A 15,127-nucleotide genomic window follows, 5' to 3' on the forward strand; every position below is an offset into this window, starting at 1 on the left:
GGAAGAGGAGTAAGCAGAAGGAGTTTAGAAACCTGTCCCTTCTCATTAGTTTCAATGTGGAGTGACCATATTTTCAGCTCCTGAGGCCCTTTATAGGAGCTGTGGGCCTAGGCGCTTTGAGATCTCCGCTAGCTGCTTTCCCTGACTTTTCTCCTCTCCCTCTGCCCCCTCAACCGGGTTCAGGATGGAATCAGTTGGAAAATTAAATTACTCACCCCCTTAATGTCAGCTCCCATATATTTCTTTCTCCTCCTGCCTCAGAGTACAGTTCAGTTCTTTAAGAGACAAGCCTCTGAATGAAGCTAGCGTAGAATTCAAACATTCAAGAGAGAAACCTGTCAGTTTCAGACCTCGACGGAGAGCTTCCCTGTAAGATCAAGGATTTTGACCTCTGGGGTCTTTCCATCTCACCTTCATCCCTTTCTTTTAATTCTCCGTATAAAAATAATACTAAAAAATGCTTTTCGGAGCAGGCAGAGCAGTGAGTCCGCTGGTTCCACGTCTGCTATAAGAAGCAGATTTTTGCACAGGGATAAGGTTACCGCCGGCAGCCCAGAACTCCAGCGGTGTGGCGGTTCAGACGCTGGGCTCCTCCCCTCCCCCGCCGACGAGGAGAGGCTCACAGACGGGTGCAAGTAGACAAGTAGCTGTTTTTATTGAATACAGAAGCTCCTTGAAAACTCTGTGGACTCTGGGGCTCTCCTGCAATTCCTTTCATTCCCAAAGTGCTGGAGCCAAGCACGCGTCCCCCGTAACTCCCTCCCATTTCTTCTCCGGGATTTGGGTGGGAGAGGAGGGAGGAAAGGAGTGGGGAGATGGGGGCTGGTTGGTGGGCTGGGCTTGCGGGGAGACCTGATTCTCCGGCAAAGGAAAGGGGGGCGGGCTCGGGGCCGCCCGCGAGGCGTGTGATTGGATCTGACCTTCAGCGGGCTTGTCAGTTTCGCCCCGGGTAAGGGGGGCGCGGGAGGGGAGTGGGCGGGGGAGGGGGCTGCCCGGAGCCTCTCGTCCGGCCCACTGACGGCATGAAGCCTTTAGGGGCACGCAGTGCTCTCAGATTTTTGGTTGAAGCCCCTCATCTGCCGTCAGTCTGAAGGCAGGGCCCCGCAGAGGACGGATCGGAGGGTCCCGACCGGCGGGGCCAACCGAGAGGGAGAGGAGGGGGCGAGAGACAGGAAGGAAGCAAACCATCAAATTTAAGAAAAAGCCCTTTGACTTTTCCCCCTCTCCCTCGCCAATGGCTGTGTAGCAAATATCCCCGACGATACCTTGGAAGGGACGAAGTAGTTCTGCAATCGCGATTTCGTGGGTTGAGTTCACAGTTGTGAGTGCGGGGCTCGGAGATGGAGCGGTGGTCCTCTAGGTGGAAAACGAAACGGTGGCTCTGGGATTTCACCATAACAACTCTCGCACTGACTTTCCTCTTCCAGGCTAGAGAGGTCAGAGGAGGTAAGAAAAAAATGGTTTGGGGGAGGTGGGAGATTGCTGTCGGTCTTTCTCATTCTGTGCCCCTCCCCCGTTCCTTCTTCCAACCCCTCCCCCCCCCCCCCCAACAATTCTCTCAAATAAAATCCAGATTGTAGCTGCCACCAGGTTGGAAGTGAAGACTGGTGCGAGAGAGATGGATGTAGGCGGGACAGTAATGGGAGAAGAGGTAGCAGGAGAAAAGATCTGTCAGGCACAGAGCCTGCTGAAATGTCCTTCACCACCTTCCAGCGGCTTTGAAAAGAGGAAAAATATTACCTTGAACACAGAGGCAGTTGTACAAAGCTTTTGTTTGAGGAAAGGTCCTTAGACTACCTTTTGAACACATCTGGTTTCTTCAGATTGTAACTAATGGAAGTCCTTTTTTAAAGGTGAGCTGAGGAGAGAATATAGAGAAAGGGTATAAAATGAACTTTGATAAAGCTCTTTGTCTGGAACAAAGTGAGACATAAGCTGTTTTGAGGATTTGAGAGAGACCAGGGGGGCATGAATCTTGAAGACTGAGAATACTTTGTGTGTGTGTGTCATTCTGAGGAGATAGTAATAGGGAAAAAATGGCAGATTAAAAGAAATGGATGGAGATAGGAAGAACACTCTTCCCGGGATTTTGCACCTTCCTCCCCTCTGTGACCCGCCCCCCCCCCCCCCCCCCCAACTTCTTCTTGCAGGTTGGACGTGCAGTTCTCTTGGAGAATGATGAAACTCGCCAAGCAAATGGGGTGGGGGCGGAGGAGTAGGGATTGGAGGGAAGGGGAGGGGGCGTGGGGTGGGATGGGAGGGGAGAGGTAAGGAAAAGTTCCTACGTGGCACCACCAAATATTCAATGACCAGACCTGCTGGGAAGACTGCAGCTCTGTCAGTACCCGAGGAGGGAGAGCGACTTCACTCCTCCCCTCCGCCTCCTCCCTCCCTTTCCCCCGCCCTTTCCCGCAAAGGCATCTGGCTGGAGCGGTCCGTTAGGTGCTGTAGACACGGCTGGCGGGAGGACGGACTCCTTTGGAGTTAAGGGAGCCCAAACAGCTTACAGTAGAAAAGCAAGCTTGGTCGGGGTGCGCAGAGAAGTAGGGGTAAGAAGGAGGGCGGCGATGATTGGCTGAGGGAGAAACAAATTGTCAACCCCAAAGGCTCAGGCTTTAGCAGAAACCTGAGTCTGACCCTGGTGGGCGCCAAGATCTGAGCTCTCCTTAGTGGGCGTTAGCGCTCCCGGAGGCCGAACTCTGCGAAGCCAGGTCTGTATTTCTTCCGCACACTTTGTGATTGTTCACCTTCCTGAGGAGCAGGCAGGGATGGGTTATTCCTCTGTGACTTTTTCTGGCGAATAGGACAGAGCCTCATTAGGACTGTCTTTGAATTTTGGAATAAGTCATGCTAATTACGTGGATTCATTCATTTCTACATATTAAAAGATAAATAGTAGAGTCTTGAAAGTGAAATCTATCAAAAGTTTGCACTTTACCTTTGGTACCTGGTCACCAGCGGGATTGGTCGGTTCTGTCCTCAGGTCTGCCCTCTGCTGGTTTTCTTTATTATTTGGAATTCAAGCAACTGCCTCAGGATATAAGGCCTCCTAAAGTCCTTCTAAGTACAATGATCCTGAAAAAGGACACTTGATTAAGGAAGAACAGGTATACTGTTTCCTTTTGAACTTTTCCAGCTATTTCTTTTGTCCAAACTTGGGACAAGTATCATAGTGGTAGGCTTTTGTTTTTTAATATGGAAACTAAGACTTTCTTAAGTGAAGACAGATGCATTGTAAACTCGAGAGATTTATCATAGGCATTCAGGGATTATTTCACTGAAGATGTTTCACTTCCACACTGGGGCTTCTTTAAAGCTCTAAGGATATCAGAAAGGTCATATTTCTACACTTGTGATGCATAATTTTCTCATTTAAATCTAGCTGCATACCTAAAATTGTTTTAAACAAAACATCTTAGTACCACATCAAATAAATGGTGGAAAAAGAAACCTCTATTATTACAAAACCATCTAATGTGAGAAATAGCAAACTTTAAGGATCATGTGTAGTTTCTGTTTGTTATTTTTGATGAAACATCTTGAAAGTATATGGTTATTTGGATCTTCACATTGTTTAAGATTTGGTATTCGTTTCACCAAATTGCTAGGTGCTTATTCTTTAGAAGGAAACTATACTTACTTAAACCTACTCTTGTAGGCATTCTTGCCACCTAATGAAATTCAAAAAGGAAATACTATATTAATGCTTAAAAAGGAAACACTAGCCTGAATCATCACACAAAGGAAAAATAAACTCAGTGTCCATTTCTCATGCTAGCGTTTATATTTGCAAATGATGTAACAATGAGTTAGTTTCTAAATAAGCTATTGTATACCAGAATTATATTATATATTTATATAATTTAATTTCTCTGAGATGCAGCGGTATGATCTGATTGTTAAACCAAAAGATAATTTAAAGATAACCTTCATCTAAAATTTCTTGGATTAAAAAATACTTAAGCCTAAAAAGTTCTGGGTTCATAATAAATTTGACTCTAAAAATATGTAGTTAGGATCCTGAAGCATCTTACAGAGAAAACCTTACAAAGAAAGTTTCTTGGAGTGAATGAAAAGAGAGTCAGTGAATTCACACAGTCATATTATTTTACTTTGTAAATACAAACTCTGTACTTTAGTAATCTTTAACTTACTTAAAATTTTTTTTAGTATTTATTATGGTTTAGTAAGAAGAAAAGAGTAAGCATGTTTTATATTTGCATTAACTTCAGCATCATATTTCATATACTTGCTTATGGTTAATATAAATGTTTTATCTCATGAATTTATAGATTTCATATTCAATTAGTTCAGTACTTATTAAGATAGAACCTGAAATTTACCTAGAATTTGTAGTGACTATAACTCATGATTGTGTTCAGATTGATGGTTTTATGATAGATGGTTTTAGCAGTTTTTAAAGGAGTTAAGCTAAATTGAGTAAAAAGAAAATATAATATCTGATCGAATCATTTTGTCATTAATTAAAATGGTAGTCTACCTTTGGTGGTTGAGCCAATACTGTGCCTTGCAAAACGTTGATTAATTTTATGAAGAATTTTCGACGCTTGTCAGTAGTTGGTAGTGATTCCTGCTGAAGTGTTTTGAGTGCCTGGGATCAGCAGGTGAAATGGTGCTGGCTTCCAGAGTATGTGCTAATCCAACTTGGGAAGAGATCAAGCTTGTCCCTTAGGTTACTCAATCAGAAATCAGTTAAAAGATCAGATACGCTTCTGATAGCAAATGCAGTATCTTCTATGATTATTAATATTGTGTTTCCATTTGTTTTTTAAAGCAAAAAATCAACAAAGTCTGTAATAAACACTAAAGAAAAGTAGGTGGCTCATGAGAAACATCTTCCTGAATCTTTTATACAGATAACCTTAGTTTAGGTGGCACATATATATTCAGTTAATTATAGACACTTTCACAAAATTGTCTATTAGTTTTAAAATTAAGTATATTAATATTTTAATGTGACAATTGACTTTATAATTAATACTTTACTAGATTCTACTTTATAAAAATAATTCTGTAAGAGGTATACTCAGAGTTTTAAATAAAATTATGAAGTTGCAAAATGAGAAATGTATATATCTAGATAGTATGATTGCTTATGATTTATATAATTAAAGTTTAGCTTCTATGTTTGCTTCGATTTGTGACTAAAATTGAAGGGGCATATTATTCAAGTTATCACTAAAATGTAGCAAGGCCAATATGGGCCCCTTTTCAAGTTTGTGGGTAGGATTTCTGACAAAAAATAAGTAGTTGCCTTTCTATTCTTAAATTTTTTTTCTTTTCTGAGACAAATTTCTCTTCACTCTGGTTAACTTATTTAGGCACTACCTATGTAGTGACAATGAATGGATTCGAATTAAGTTTCAGTGATAGTGTTTAATAAAAAGCTGAATTTTTCAAAAGAAGAAAAGGTGTTTAGATTCTATTAAAGAGAATGCTAGAGATAGAAATTCATGTAAAAATTGCAACTCCATACTACCTTCTCACTTCACTAATGAGGAAACTAAGGCACAGAAAAATTCTTAACTGAATCCTGTCTCTCAAAAAATATATATTCATATAATAGTTAAGATTTTCCATAAATGAGTAGGGTGAAATCTGCAATAATGATAAAGTGTCTTTAAATAATAGTAGTCTGAGACTTAATGGAATAAGTAATTATTACTTAATTTGTGTGTATTTATGAAATATAGAATGACCATATATTGCTTAAATATATGTGCTGGAGTTTAGATTAGTGAGGATCGATTAAGTGAAAATGATGAATCAAAGAAACACAGGAGATTATAGAACGCATTTAAATACTCCTTAATGTTCTAAATTTAGATATAAGTAATTTTTGATAATTTGTATTGTTAATATACCTAATTATGTGATTCTATAAGATCTATATCAAAGTAAAAAGTGGAACAGTTTATAAAATATTTTTGTATACATTTGTTGCTGGATTATGAACATAGTTTTTTTTTCCCTCTCTAAAGTTCCTAATAGAGGACCCAGTACAACTTTGAATTTTCAAGAAGCTAAGAAAGTTATATATTTATTTCAAATAAGACAAATAATGTCAAATTTCTCTTTTCGTGTTGATTTTATATTGACTGGGTGATATATGTTATATCTAATTGTATGTTTTTATCTAAATGTATTCATAAGTCAGATAATGAATTGATTTTTACTTGATATGGGTTATTTGTTTAACAGATAACCTTTTTTCCAAACAAGCAGTCAGCTTTGGGAAAAAAATAACTGATGCGCTTAGTAGTGCAGATTCTAATTCAAATTTTTCCTTTTGGATTGTCAAAGTGTCTAAAAGTACATAACCACCTCTTACTTCAGGAATAAATAGATAGTTAATTTATAGAGAAATACTTCCTCTTCAGGGTCTACCATGATATGCGGTGCTGGCAATGGCTAAGATAGAGCTAGTATTTCAACCATGAAGGTTTTTCCTCTCTTTTGGGAAATTCAGTACATGTCCTTAAGGTCCTGAAGAAGATACTATGGAAGTTAATAGTTCTACTTATGACTAACTCTGTTTTATATAAATACAGGGTTTTATACATATTGAGCCAGCCTTATCATTTAATATAATTTTTAGTGATGGTGTTTAGGTATTTAAAAGCCAGAATCATATTATATCCTAAATGCGCTTTTCCTTCCTTTGGAGAAAGTGCAGTTGGTTTGTGATCATTAGGAATTCAAGGCAACTGCAGAGTTGGGGCTTAGGGCTGATCTGCATTTCTGCTTTTACTCCTCCACTTCCCTTATTTAATCCTGGGGAAATGTGACCTGAGCTGGGAGTGGTGAGAGGAAATCAAACTTTTTTTTTGAGCATTGAAGTTTTGTCCCTTAGCAAAGAAGAAAGAGAGGTACACACAGGTCCTATAAAAAGTTACAGTGCTCCTTAAGCTTTCTCCCTGAAGAGTATTTTAAATGCAGTTTTCAATCTATAGTAAAACTACCCTATAATGAATTTCCTAAATTTGGACTTTTTCTACTGATTTCTTTTGCAGTTTAAACTATCTTCTATATTCGAATGCATCTATTTATTTCTCCTTTCAAAATCCTAATATGATTTTATTTTTATAGATAATTGTGATTTTTTTTTTTTTTTTTTTTTACTTTCAGTTGTGTCAGAACTCAACTTGAATAATACTCTCGGGTAGAGAAGATGAAACAATTTTAAAGTGATTTAGTGAGCAGTATCTATTTATCAGTTGCAGTCTTTGGCCTACTACTGACTTGGCTAGTGGTTCTTTAGACATTGGCTGATCACCAGACCTACTGTTATCTGGTAAAATAAACTCTTTGCTTGCTGCGCATGGAATTAGAGACAGTGCTATTAATTTAGTAGAAAGAACTCAGAGAAAAGAAAGGTTATCATATTTCAGAGTAAGAGACCAGTTTAAATACGACTTGACAATTGAGAACTAAAACAAACCTGTGTAAAAGTGCTTCAGCACAATCAACTTTTGCAATCCCTCAAGCCTTCTTTTTTTTTCTCTCTCTCTCTCTCCTTAAAAAGCATTTCTTTCTTATTTTAACCAAATTTAATTGCTCTTGAATGGCCCTGTACTGTACAGGCCAGTGAAGGTCCCTATTCATAGAACCTGAGCGCATAGAATGTCAGTGGAAGCGTCCTTCCTCTGTCTGACTGGTAAACTCACATCCGGGCTTGTAGGAGCAAACCTTAGACTGTATGAGGCAGTTGGCTTTCCTTTCTCACTCAGACTTTTACAAACAACTTCCCGAAAGGATGATTACTACGAAAGAGCAGTAGTTGCAATTCCTGACAGAACTAATGAAACTCTAGCACATTTTCCTACTTTGTGCTCTTAGATGCCACTGCGGAGCGTCATAAGTATTAGTGGTGCATGCCGAGTCGCTTCAGTTGTGTCTGACTCTTTGCGACCCTATGGACTGTAGCCCACCAGACTCCTTTGTCCATGAGATTCTCCAGGCAAGAATATTAGGGTGGGTTTTGCTGTACCCTCCAGGGATCTTCCTGACCCAGGGATTGAACCTATGTCTCATGTCTCCTGCCCTGGCAAGCAGATTCTTGACCACTAGCGCCACCTGTGGTATTTGCCCTTAACTCTCCTTTCAGACTATGTACAGCCTTCTACTTGCTGTCACTCTTTGAATGCTGATGAACCTTCAAAATACTTCACTGGTTTTGAGGACAAACGTATTGTACAGATGGCTTAGCATGATGTAGAGTGCCCTTCTATATGTCTCAGACTCAGGTTTCCCACTGCAACACCATGCAACCCGCACACTAGGCATGTTAAACCTCTTGACCGTCCTCTCCCCTTTCCTGGAATGCATTACTCTTTTTGCCTGGAATGGATTTTTCCTTCTCATCCATCTAGCAGGTACTTTCTCATACTTCAAGATTTAACTCAAGCTGCATACTCCAGACAGATATAGTAACAAGCTCTAACACTGAATGCATATGTCTCCTTGTAAGCATTTTAGTATAGAATCTCATTCATTCTGACAATTGTCCTAGAAGTAAGCTAATAATACCATCTCCATTTTACCCATAAGGAAACTGAAAAACAGATAAGTTAATTGTCTCACTTAAGACCATACAGCTACTGTGTGATAGATCCAGGATTTGAACCCAGACAATCTTGCTCCAGAGCTCTTGCTTTTGACCATTTGCCCATGTTGACTTTATTGTGTATTCTTTTTATATATAAATGGTTTTTAAAAAATATTTTATTTATTTCTTTTTTGTTTGTCCTGGGTCTTCATTACTATACACAGGCTTTTTCTTGTTGAGGTGAGAGGGGGCTACTCTTCGTTTCTGTGCCCTGGCTTCTCACTGCAGTGGCTTCTCTTGTTACAGAACACAGGCCCTAGGCACGTGGGCTTCAGCAGTTGCAGCATGAAGGCTCAGTAGTTGTGACTCACAGGGTCTAGAGCACAGGCACACAAGCTTCATTGCTCTGTGGCATGTGGAATCTTTCCTGGACCAGGGATGAAATCTTTGTCCCCTGCACTGCTGGCAGATTCTTATCTATTGCACCACCAGGGAAGTCCTGTTGTATATTCTTAATGCTTTTGCACAGCCTCCCTGACTTTGCTTATGGTTATGGTGCCTTGGGGCCTAGCAATAATGCATAAATCATGCAGCTGTACCATTGTAAATATCATGTAAATTGTGCAAATAACTTGAATGCTACCAAGGAAAAATATAAACAGATTTTGGTGAAAGAGGATGTCATAATTCAGGTGACTCTTCAGCTTGCACTAAATTTTAGTGGTGAAGGACCTGTCACTCTTCCCATGTTAGGGACAAATCTAAGCCTTAATGATGGCAGAGAACAAACTGGGAGTGGATGGAAGCTAGCATGTGTTACTTTACTCCTTTGACTGAGGGGAAGTTGACAGCTTTGTCTGTTGGTGTTCAAGGTTCAGCTTGGGGTTGGCCTGGTTTCATTAAGTAACAGGGATACTTACAAATTGCTGCCTGTTCTAATCAGGATCTGTTACAAAGAACAACAGTTGTATTCCACTTTGGGGGACTGATGTATGGGAGTATGCCTATTACCTTCAGTATAAAGTGTCAGATGTGATTATCTAAAAGCTGTTTGAATGCAATCAGCTGGGAGAATGTAACTGAAAGATACATGGTCTGCAAAAAATAAATAAATAAATAAAAAATGGACACATTATAATTATTTTAAAAGTTCTTCATTTATATGTTAGCCTTCTTCTAGGAGTTGCTGGAGGATAAAGACTGTGATTTAGTTTTATTTCTTTCCCTTGTGTCTGCCAAGATGCCAGAATGCACACAGGATATGATATAGTCACCATTTAGATTACTAATTATCTTCTTGCTTTGCTCATCAGGCTGGAACAAGGTTAAAATCTAGTTAACTTGGAGTGGTGTCAAGTGACCTCCTCATGTCATGTTGTTAACAGTGATTAGAGTCCCCCTCCCTTTTTTTCTTTACTCACTCTCTGAAAGTGAATGAATTGCTACTTCTTTTCAGCTTTCATTTGGAAAATAGTTTTGCACATTCTCTCCAAAGATACTTTTATATATTTGAAGCTTTCAGTTGACCATACTATCTCTAAAACTGGAGTTTGCTTTAACCTAGTAATATGACTGATAAAATGCCATATGAAGTCATATTTTTGCTTTGACAGCAACATAAATCATCATTTCACTTGTCTATTGGTGAACAGGAAAGTTTAATTCAAGTTTGATTTCAATCCGTAGAAGTAATAATTGAGAAAATCTTGTCATATATAATTTTTCAAACCTTTATTTCAGTTTTGTATGATATTAAGGATTGTCTGATTTTGCTTAATGACTATTAGGAAAAGTTGCCTATCTATATTTATTGCATTAGGATTATTTTAGTAAGCTAGTTCTTCAAGTTAGAAAGCAAACTGCATGTTGCATATATAATTATGTTATTATGAAGTACCATCTTTAAAAAGGAGTACTTAAAATTTCAAGTGCTTAATAGGATTAATAGTCTATGGTCATCATAGAATTGTTTTGGATAAAAATATTTTTTTAATATTCTATTCCTATCTGTTGTATATTTTAGTTCCACTAAAATCATCAGGATGGGTATCTTTATCTGCTTTATTTAGTGTGCCCTAAGCATGTAGGAACCTATCACATAGTAAACATTTGGAAAATTTTTGTTGAATGAGGTAAATGTTGGTTGCAGCTCAGATGAATTGCTTTTCAATAACCTAATTGATAACCTGGGGTAGGATATAAATTATGTAAATCAGCTGTTGTCAGTGTCTGTGGAATATACTAAACAGATTTTTGCTGATACTGTTAGGATTTCTTGGAAATGGCTCTCTCTGTTTTGCCTCCAAGCAAACTATGGTCGTCATGATGAATACTCTCCCAATCTGCTTACCATTACTTTTTTACACAGAATTTAGTTATTATCTCCCCTAGGAATACCTCTTCATAACCATGAAGACTAGGATAGTTGACCTTGTATAGCATCCAAAGCACAGAAACCTTATCATAGAATGGCATCTAGCACTATACCTGGAGTAAATAGGTGGCCAGTAAACATTCATTGAGTGAATTAATGAACTTATAAGTAAGACATTTTTATTAAAGTCAAGAGGACAGGAGTACTCAATTCTGGCTTGATATCACAATCATTTCCAGTCCCATCTCTTTGGATATTGATTGAGTAGATTTTGTACAGAATCCAAGCATAGCTGCTTTATAAGGCTCTACATATACTTTTGATGCACAACCAAGGGTTCATGAACCTTCTGAAATAGGAAATAAATGTATATAAAAATGAGGATGTGCCTAGTTTGTATAACAGCGTACTGGAAGTCAAGTGAAAGATTATTTATCTGCTATGTGCAAATCTTCTGATACATACCTTATTGTCAAACAGAAGTGGTTCTGCATAAAATAATATAAGTAGATCAATTGATCATGATATTGATTATGCTTTTTAAAGAAAATCCTCCTCTTCATAGGATGTAACAAACTAAATGCCAGTAAGTATTTTTCTTCTCAACTTAAAGTCAAATTATTATAATGAAAATATAATTTTAGTTTTATAATAAGCATATTTTAATAGCTTTGGGCTTCCCTGATGGCTCAACTAGTAAAGAATCTGCCTGCAATGCAGGAAACCTGGGTTCTATCCTTGGGTCTTGGGACGATCCCCTGGAAGAAGGAATGGCAATTCACTCCATTATTCTTGCCTGGAGAATTCCACTGGACAGTGGAGTCCATGGGGTCACAAAGAGTTTGACATGACTGAATGATTTTCACTTTCAATAGATTTGACCACTTATAAATCAAACTTTATTTTCTTTGGCTCCAAAATCACTGCGGATGGTGACAGCAGCCATGAAATTAAATGACACTGATGAACCTGGGTAGCATATTAAAAAGAAGAGACATCACTTTGCCCACAAAGCTCCCTATAGTCACAGCTATGGTTTTTCCAGTAGTCACATATGGATGTGAGAGTTGAACCATAAGAAAGGCTGAACACCGAAGAATCGATGCTTTTGAACTGTAGTATTGGAGAAGACTCTTGAATGTTCCTTGGACTGCAAGGAGATCCAACCAGTACATCCTAAAGGAACTTAGTCCTGAATATTCATTGGAAGAACTGATGCTGAAGCTGAAACTCCAATACTTTGCCCACCTGATGTGAAGAGCCGGCTCATTGGAAAAGACCCTGATGCTGGGAAAGAGAGAGGACAGGAGGAGAAGTGGACCATAGAGAATGAGATGGTTGGACAGCATCACCAACTCAATGGACGTGAGTTTGAGCAAACTCCAGGAGATAGTGAATGACAGGGAAATCTGAATGACAGGGAAGTCTAGCATGCTGCAGTCCATGGGGTTGCAGAGTCAGACATGACTAGAGACTGAACAACAACAACAAAATCAGAAATGCTATACTTTTCGAATATTACACTTTCAACTGGTGTTTGTTCTTCTGTTACCATTCTCAAATTTGTGACTTTATTTCTGCTTTCAACATTCAGTATATAATGCTTTTTATGATATGAGAAAGTTCAGGATTAAAGTTGTTTAATAACTGAGAAAATTAAATGATCCCCTTCTTTGTGCAGTCACTGTGTTAGGTGTCAGGACTACAAAGATGGTAGGTCAGGCTCCATTCTCATGGAGTAGGTGTGTTACCAGGAGAGTGCTGGAGTGGAGGGTGTGGGCAGGGACCACGTAACACAAGACCATAAAGGTATACTTTTCTGCAAAGAATGGAATGATATGACTAATTTAAAGGTACTGAGAGGCTGCCAAGTTGGCATGGTCAGCACATAGTCTCATATCTGTACATGACTAGGTGGTTCCAATTGATTGCAACCATTGGATTCTCTGACAAATAATCAGGGAAGTAGAGCAATGCAGCTTTTTTCTGGGTTATTTAACCCACTGTAAAGTGACCTGACATTCTTAGTGGTAATTAGTTCAGTTGAGTCACAGTTGATATGGAGTTATGGTCATGATAATGTTGAAAAATGAATGAATAAATAATCTTCCTATTTTATAAAGGAGTATGATAAACAACCATGTACACATTTATAAAGTCTGTTTGAGACAAAGTAGTCTAATATTTTTAAACTTTAAAATGTGGTTGTTGTTGTTATTAACCAAATTATAGCATGTTTTAGAACATAAAGTGTAGATAGTGACTTTTGTTTCTGAAGATTAATATGTTGGATCAAAACCTGTTTTTTTTTAGCTGGGAATAAGTTACTTATTATAAACATTTTTAACTTGTAATGATTTCTTTCAAGGAAAGTTATATCAAATAGAGTTTAAAAAATATATCATTAATTTAGTTATAATTTAAAATGACATTGATAGTCTGTCAGCTCCCAAAGTTTTATTTTTACTACTCTAGACCTTTCCCCTGAAAGTGAAGTCGCTCAGTCGTATCCGACTCTTTGTGACAGAAACCCCATGAACTGTAGCCTACCAGGCTCCCCCATCCATGGGATTTTCCAGGCAAGAGTACTGCAGTGGGTTGCCATTTCCTTCTCCAGGGGAATCTTCCCAACCCAGGGATCGAACCTGGGTCTCCCTCATTGTAGGCAGACGCTTTTACCGTCTGAGCCACCAGGTACCTTTCCCTTGAACTTCCCCTAAACTTCAGACTCCTAAACTCGTTCAACTGCCTATTCAGCTGTTTCCAGTGGGATTTACTAAGTCATCTCAAAATTAGCATGCCCAAAACTGAATTGCAGAACTCCAGCCCTAAAGTCCATTCATCACAGTCTTCCTTGTCTCAGTTAATGGCAACACAATCAATCATGATGTTTGAACTAAAAACATTGGTGTCATCTTTGACTCCTTTTTTCTCATACTCCACTCTGGCCTGCTGTCTTCAGAATATATCCATAATATCACAAAGTTCTTCATCTCTCAGCCCAAGAAAACAGTATCAACAGAATTTGACATCTAGAAGATTGCAATTGCTCCTTCTCTGCATCTAATTCTACTCCAGTGCCCCTAGAGTCTGTTAACATAGCAGTCACAGTCTTCTGAAAAATTAGTTAGCTGATGATCTCTCTCTTTAACTTTCAATGGTTTTCCATTTCATTTATAATTAAATCTAAACTCCTCGAATATCCCACAGGACGTCTACAAACTGCCTTCAACATGCCCTCATTGTTACTTCTCTGACCTCATCTCTTATATCCCTGTATTTCCTTGGCCGCAGGCATATTTGTCTCCTTGCATTTCCTTCAGTGTCTTAGGTCAGCTTCTATTTCAAGTTCTTTGCACTTGCTAGTCCCTTTGCTTACAATGCCACTGCATAAAAATATTAAAGTAGAGGAAGAGTTTATGCCTTTTGTGAATTTACTCAAACCTTATATTATTGAGGCTTTTCCTGTCTTACATATATTAAAATCCATATCATCGTAACCCTCCTTATATTCATTCACTGATTTATTTTTCTCCTTTATTGTTGTTTAGTTGCCCAGTGGTGCCTGACTCTTTGAGACCCCATGGACTGCGGCATGCCAGGCCTCCTGTCCCTCACCCTCTCCCGAAGTTTGCCCAAGTTCATGTCCATTGCATCAGTGATGCCATCCAGCCATCTCATCCTCTGATGCCCTCCTCTCCTTTTGCACTCAATCTTTCTCAGCTTCAGGAACTTTTCCAGTGAGTTGGCTGTTTGCATCAGATGACCAAAATACTGGAGCTTCAGTTTCAGCATCAGTTCTTCTAATGAGTATTCAGGGTTGATTTCCCTTAAAATTCACAGGTTTGATCTTCTTGCTGTCTTCTTGCTGTCTGAAAGGAGCTTTCAGAAGTCTTCTCCAGCACCACATTTCAAAGGCATCAATTCTTTGGCGTTCTGTCTTCTTTGTGACCTAGCTGTCAAAACTGTATGTGACACTGGGACAATACAGACCTTTGTTGGCAGAATAGTGTCTCTGCTTTTCAATACACTGTCTAGTTTCTCATAGGTTTCCTGCCTAGAAGCAATTGTCTTCTGATTTCATGGCTGCAGTCACCATCCGCAGTGATTTTAGAGCCCAAGAAGAGGAAATCTGTCACTACTTCCACCTTTTCCCCTTCTATTTGCCATGAAGTAATGGGGTC

The 15,127-nt window shown here is 38.9% G+C and overlaps 1 protein-coding gene and 1 pseudogene across 2 annotated transcripts in view; both read left to right on the top strand.

The window, feature by feature from the left end:
* Positions 1–1,122: 1,122 nt before the first annotated feature.
* The window catches only part of COL11A1 (collagen type XI alpha 1 chain), a 211,970-nt gene continuing 197,965 nt past the window's right edge, over positions 1,123–15,127 (top strand). The window contains exon 1 of one of the 2 annotated variants that reach the window (XM_061121277.1): positions 1,123–1,446. In XM_061121277.1, the coding sequence (XP_060977260.1) occupies positions 1,341–1,446 (106 nt within the window). In that variant the 5' untranslated portion in view covers positions 1,123–1,340. The remainder of the gene's footprint in view (positions 1,447–15,127) is intronic. The other variant, XM_061121276.1, reaches the window with a different exon arrangement.
* LOC133040977 (superoxide dismutase [Mn], mitochondrial-like) lies at positions 3,868–10,058 on the top strand (annotated as a pseudogene).

This window comes from Dama dama, chromosome 20 (assembly GCF_033118175.1).
Source record: "Dama dama isolate Ldn47 chromosome 20, ASM3311817v1, whole genome shotgun sequence".
In the NCBI taxonomy this organism is placed as follows: domain Eukaryota; kingdom Metazoa; phylum Chordata; class Mammalia; order Artiodactyla; family Cervidae; genus Dama; species Dama dama.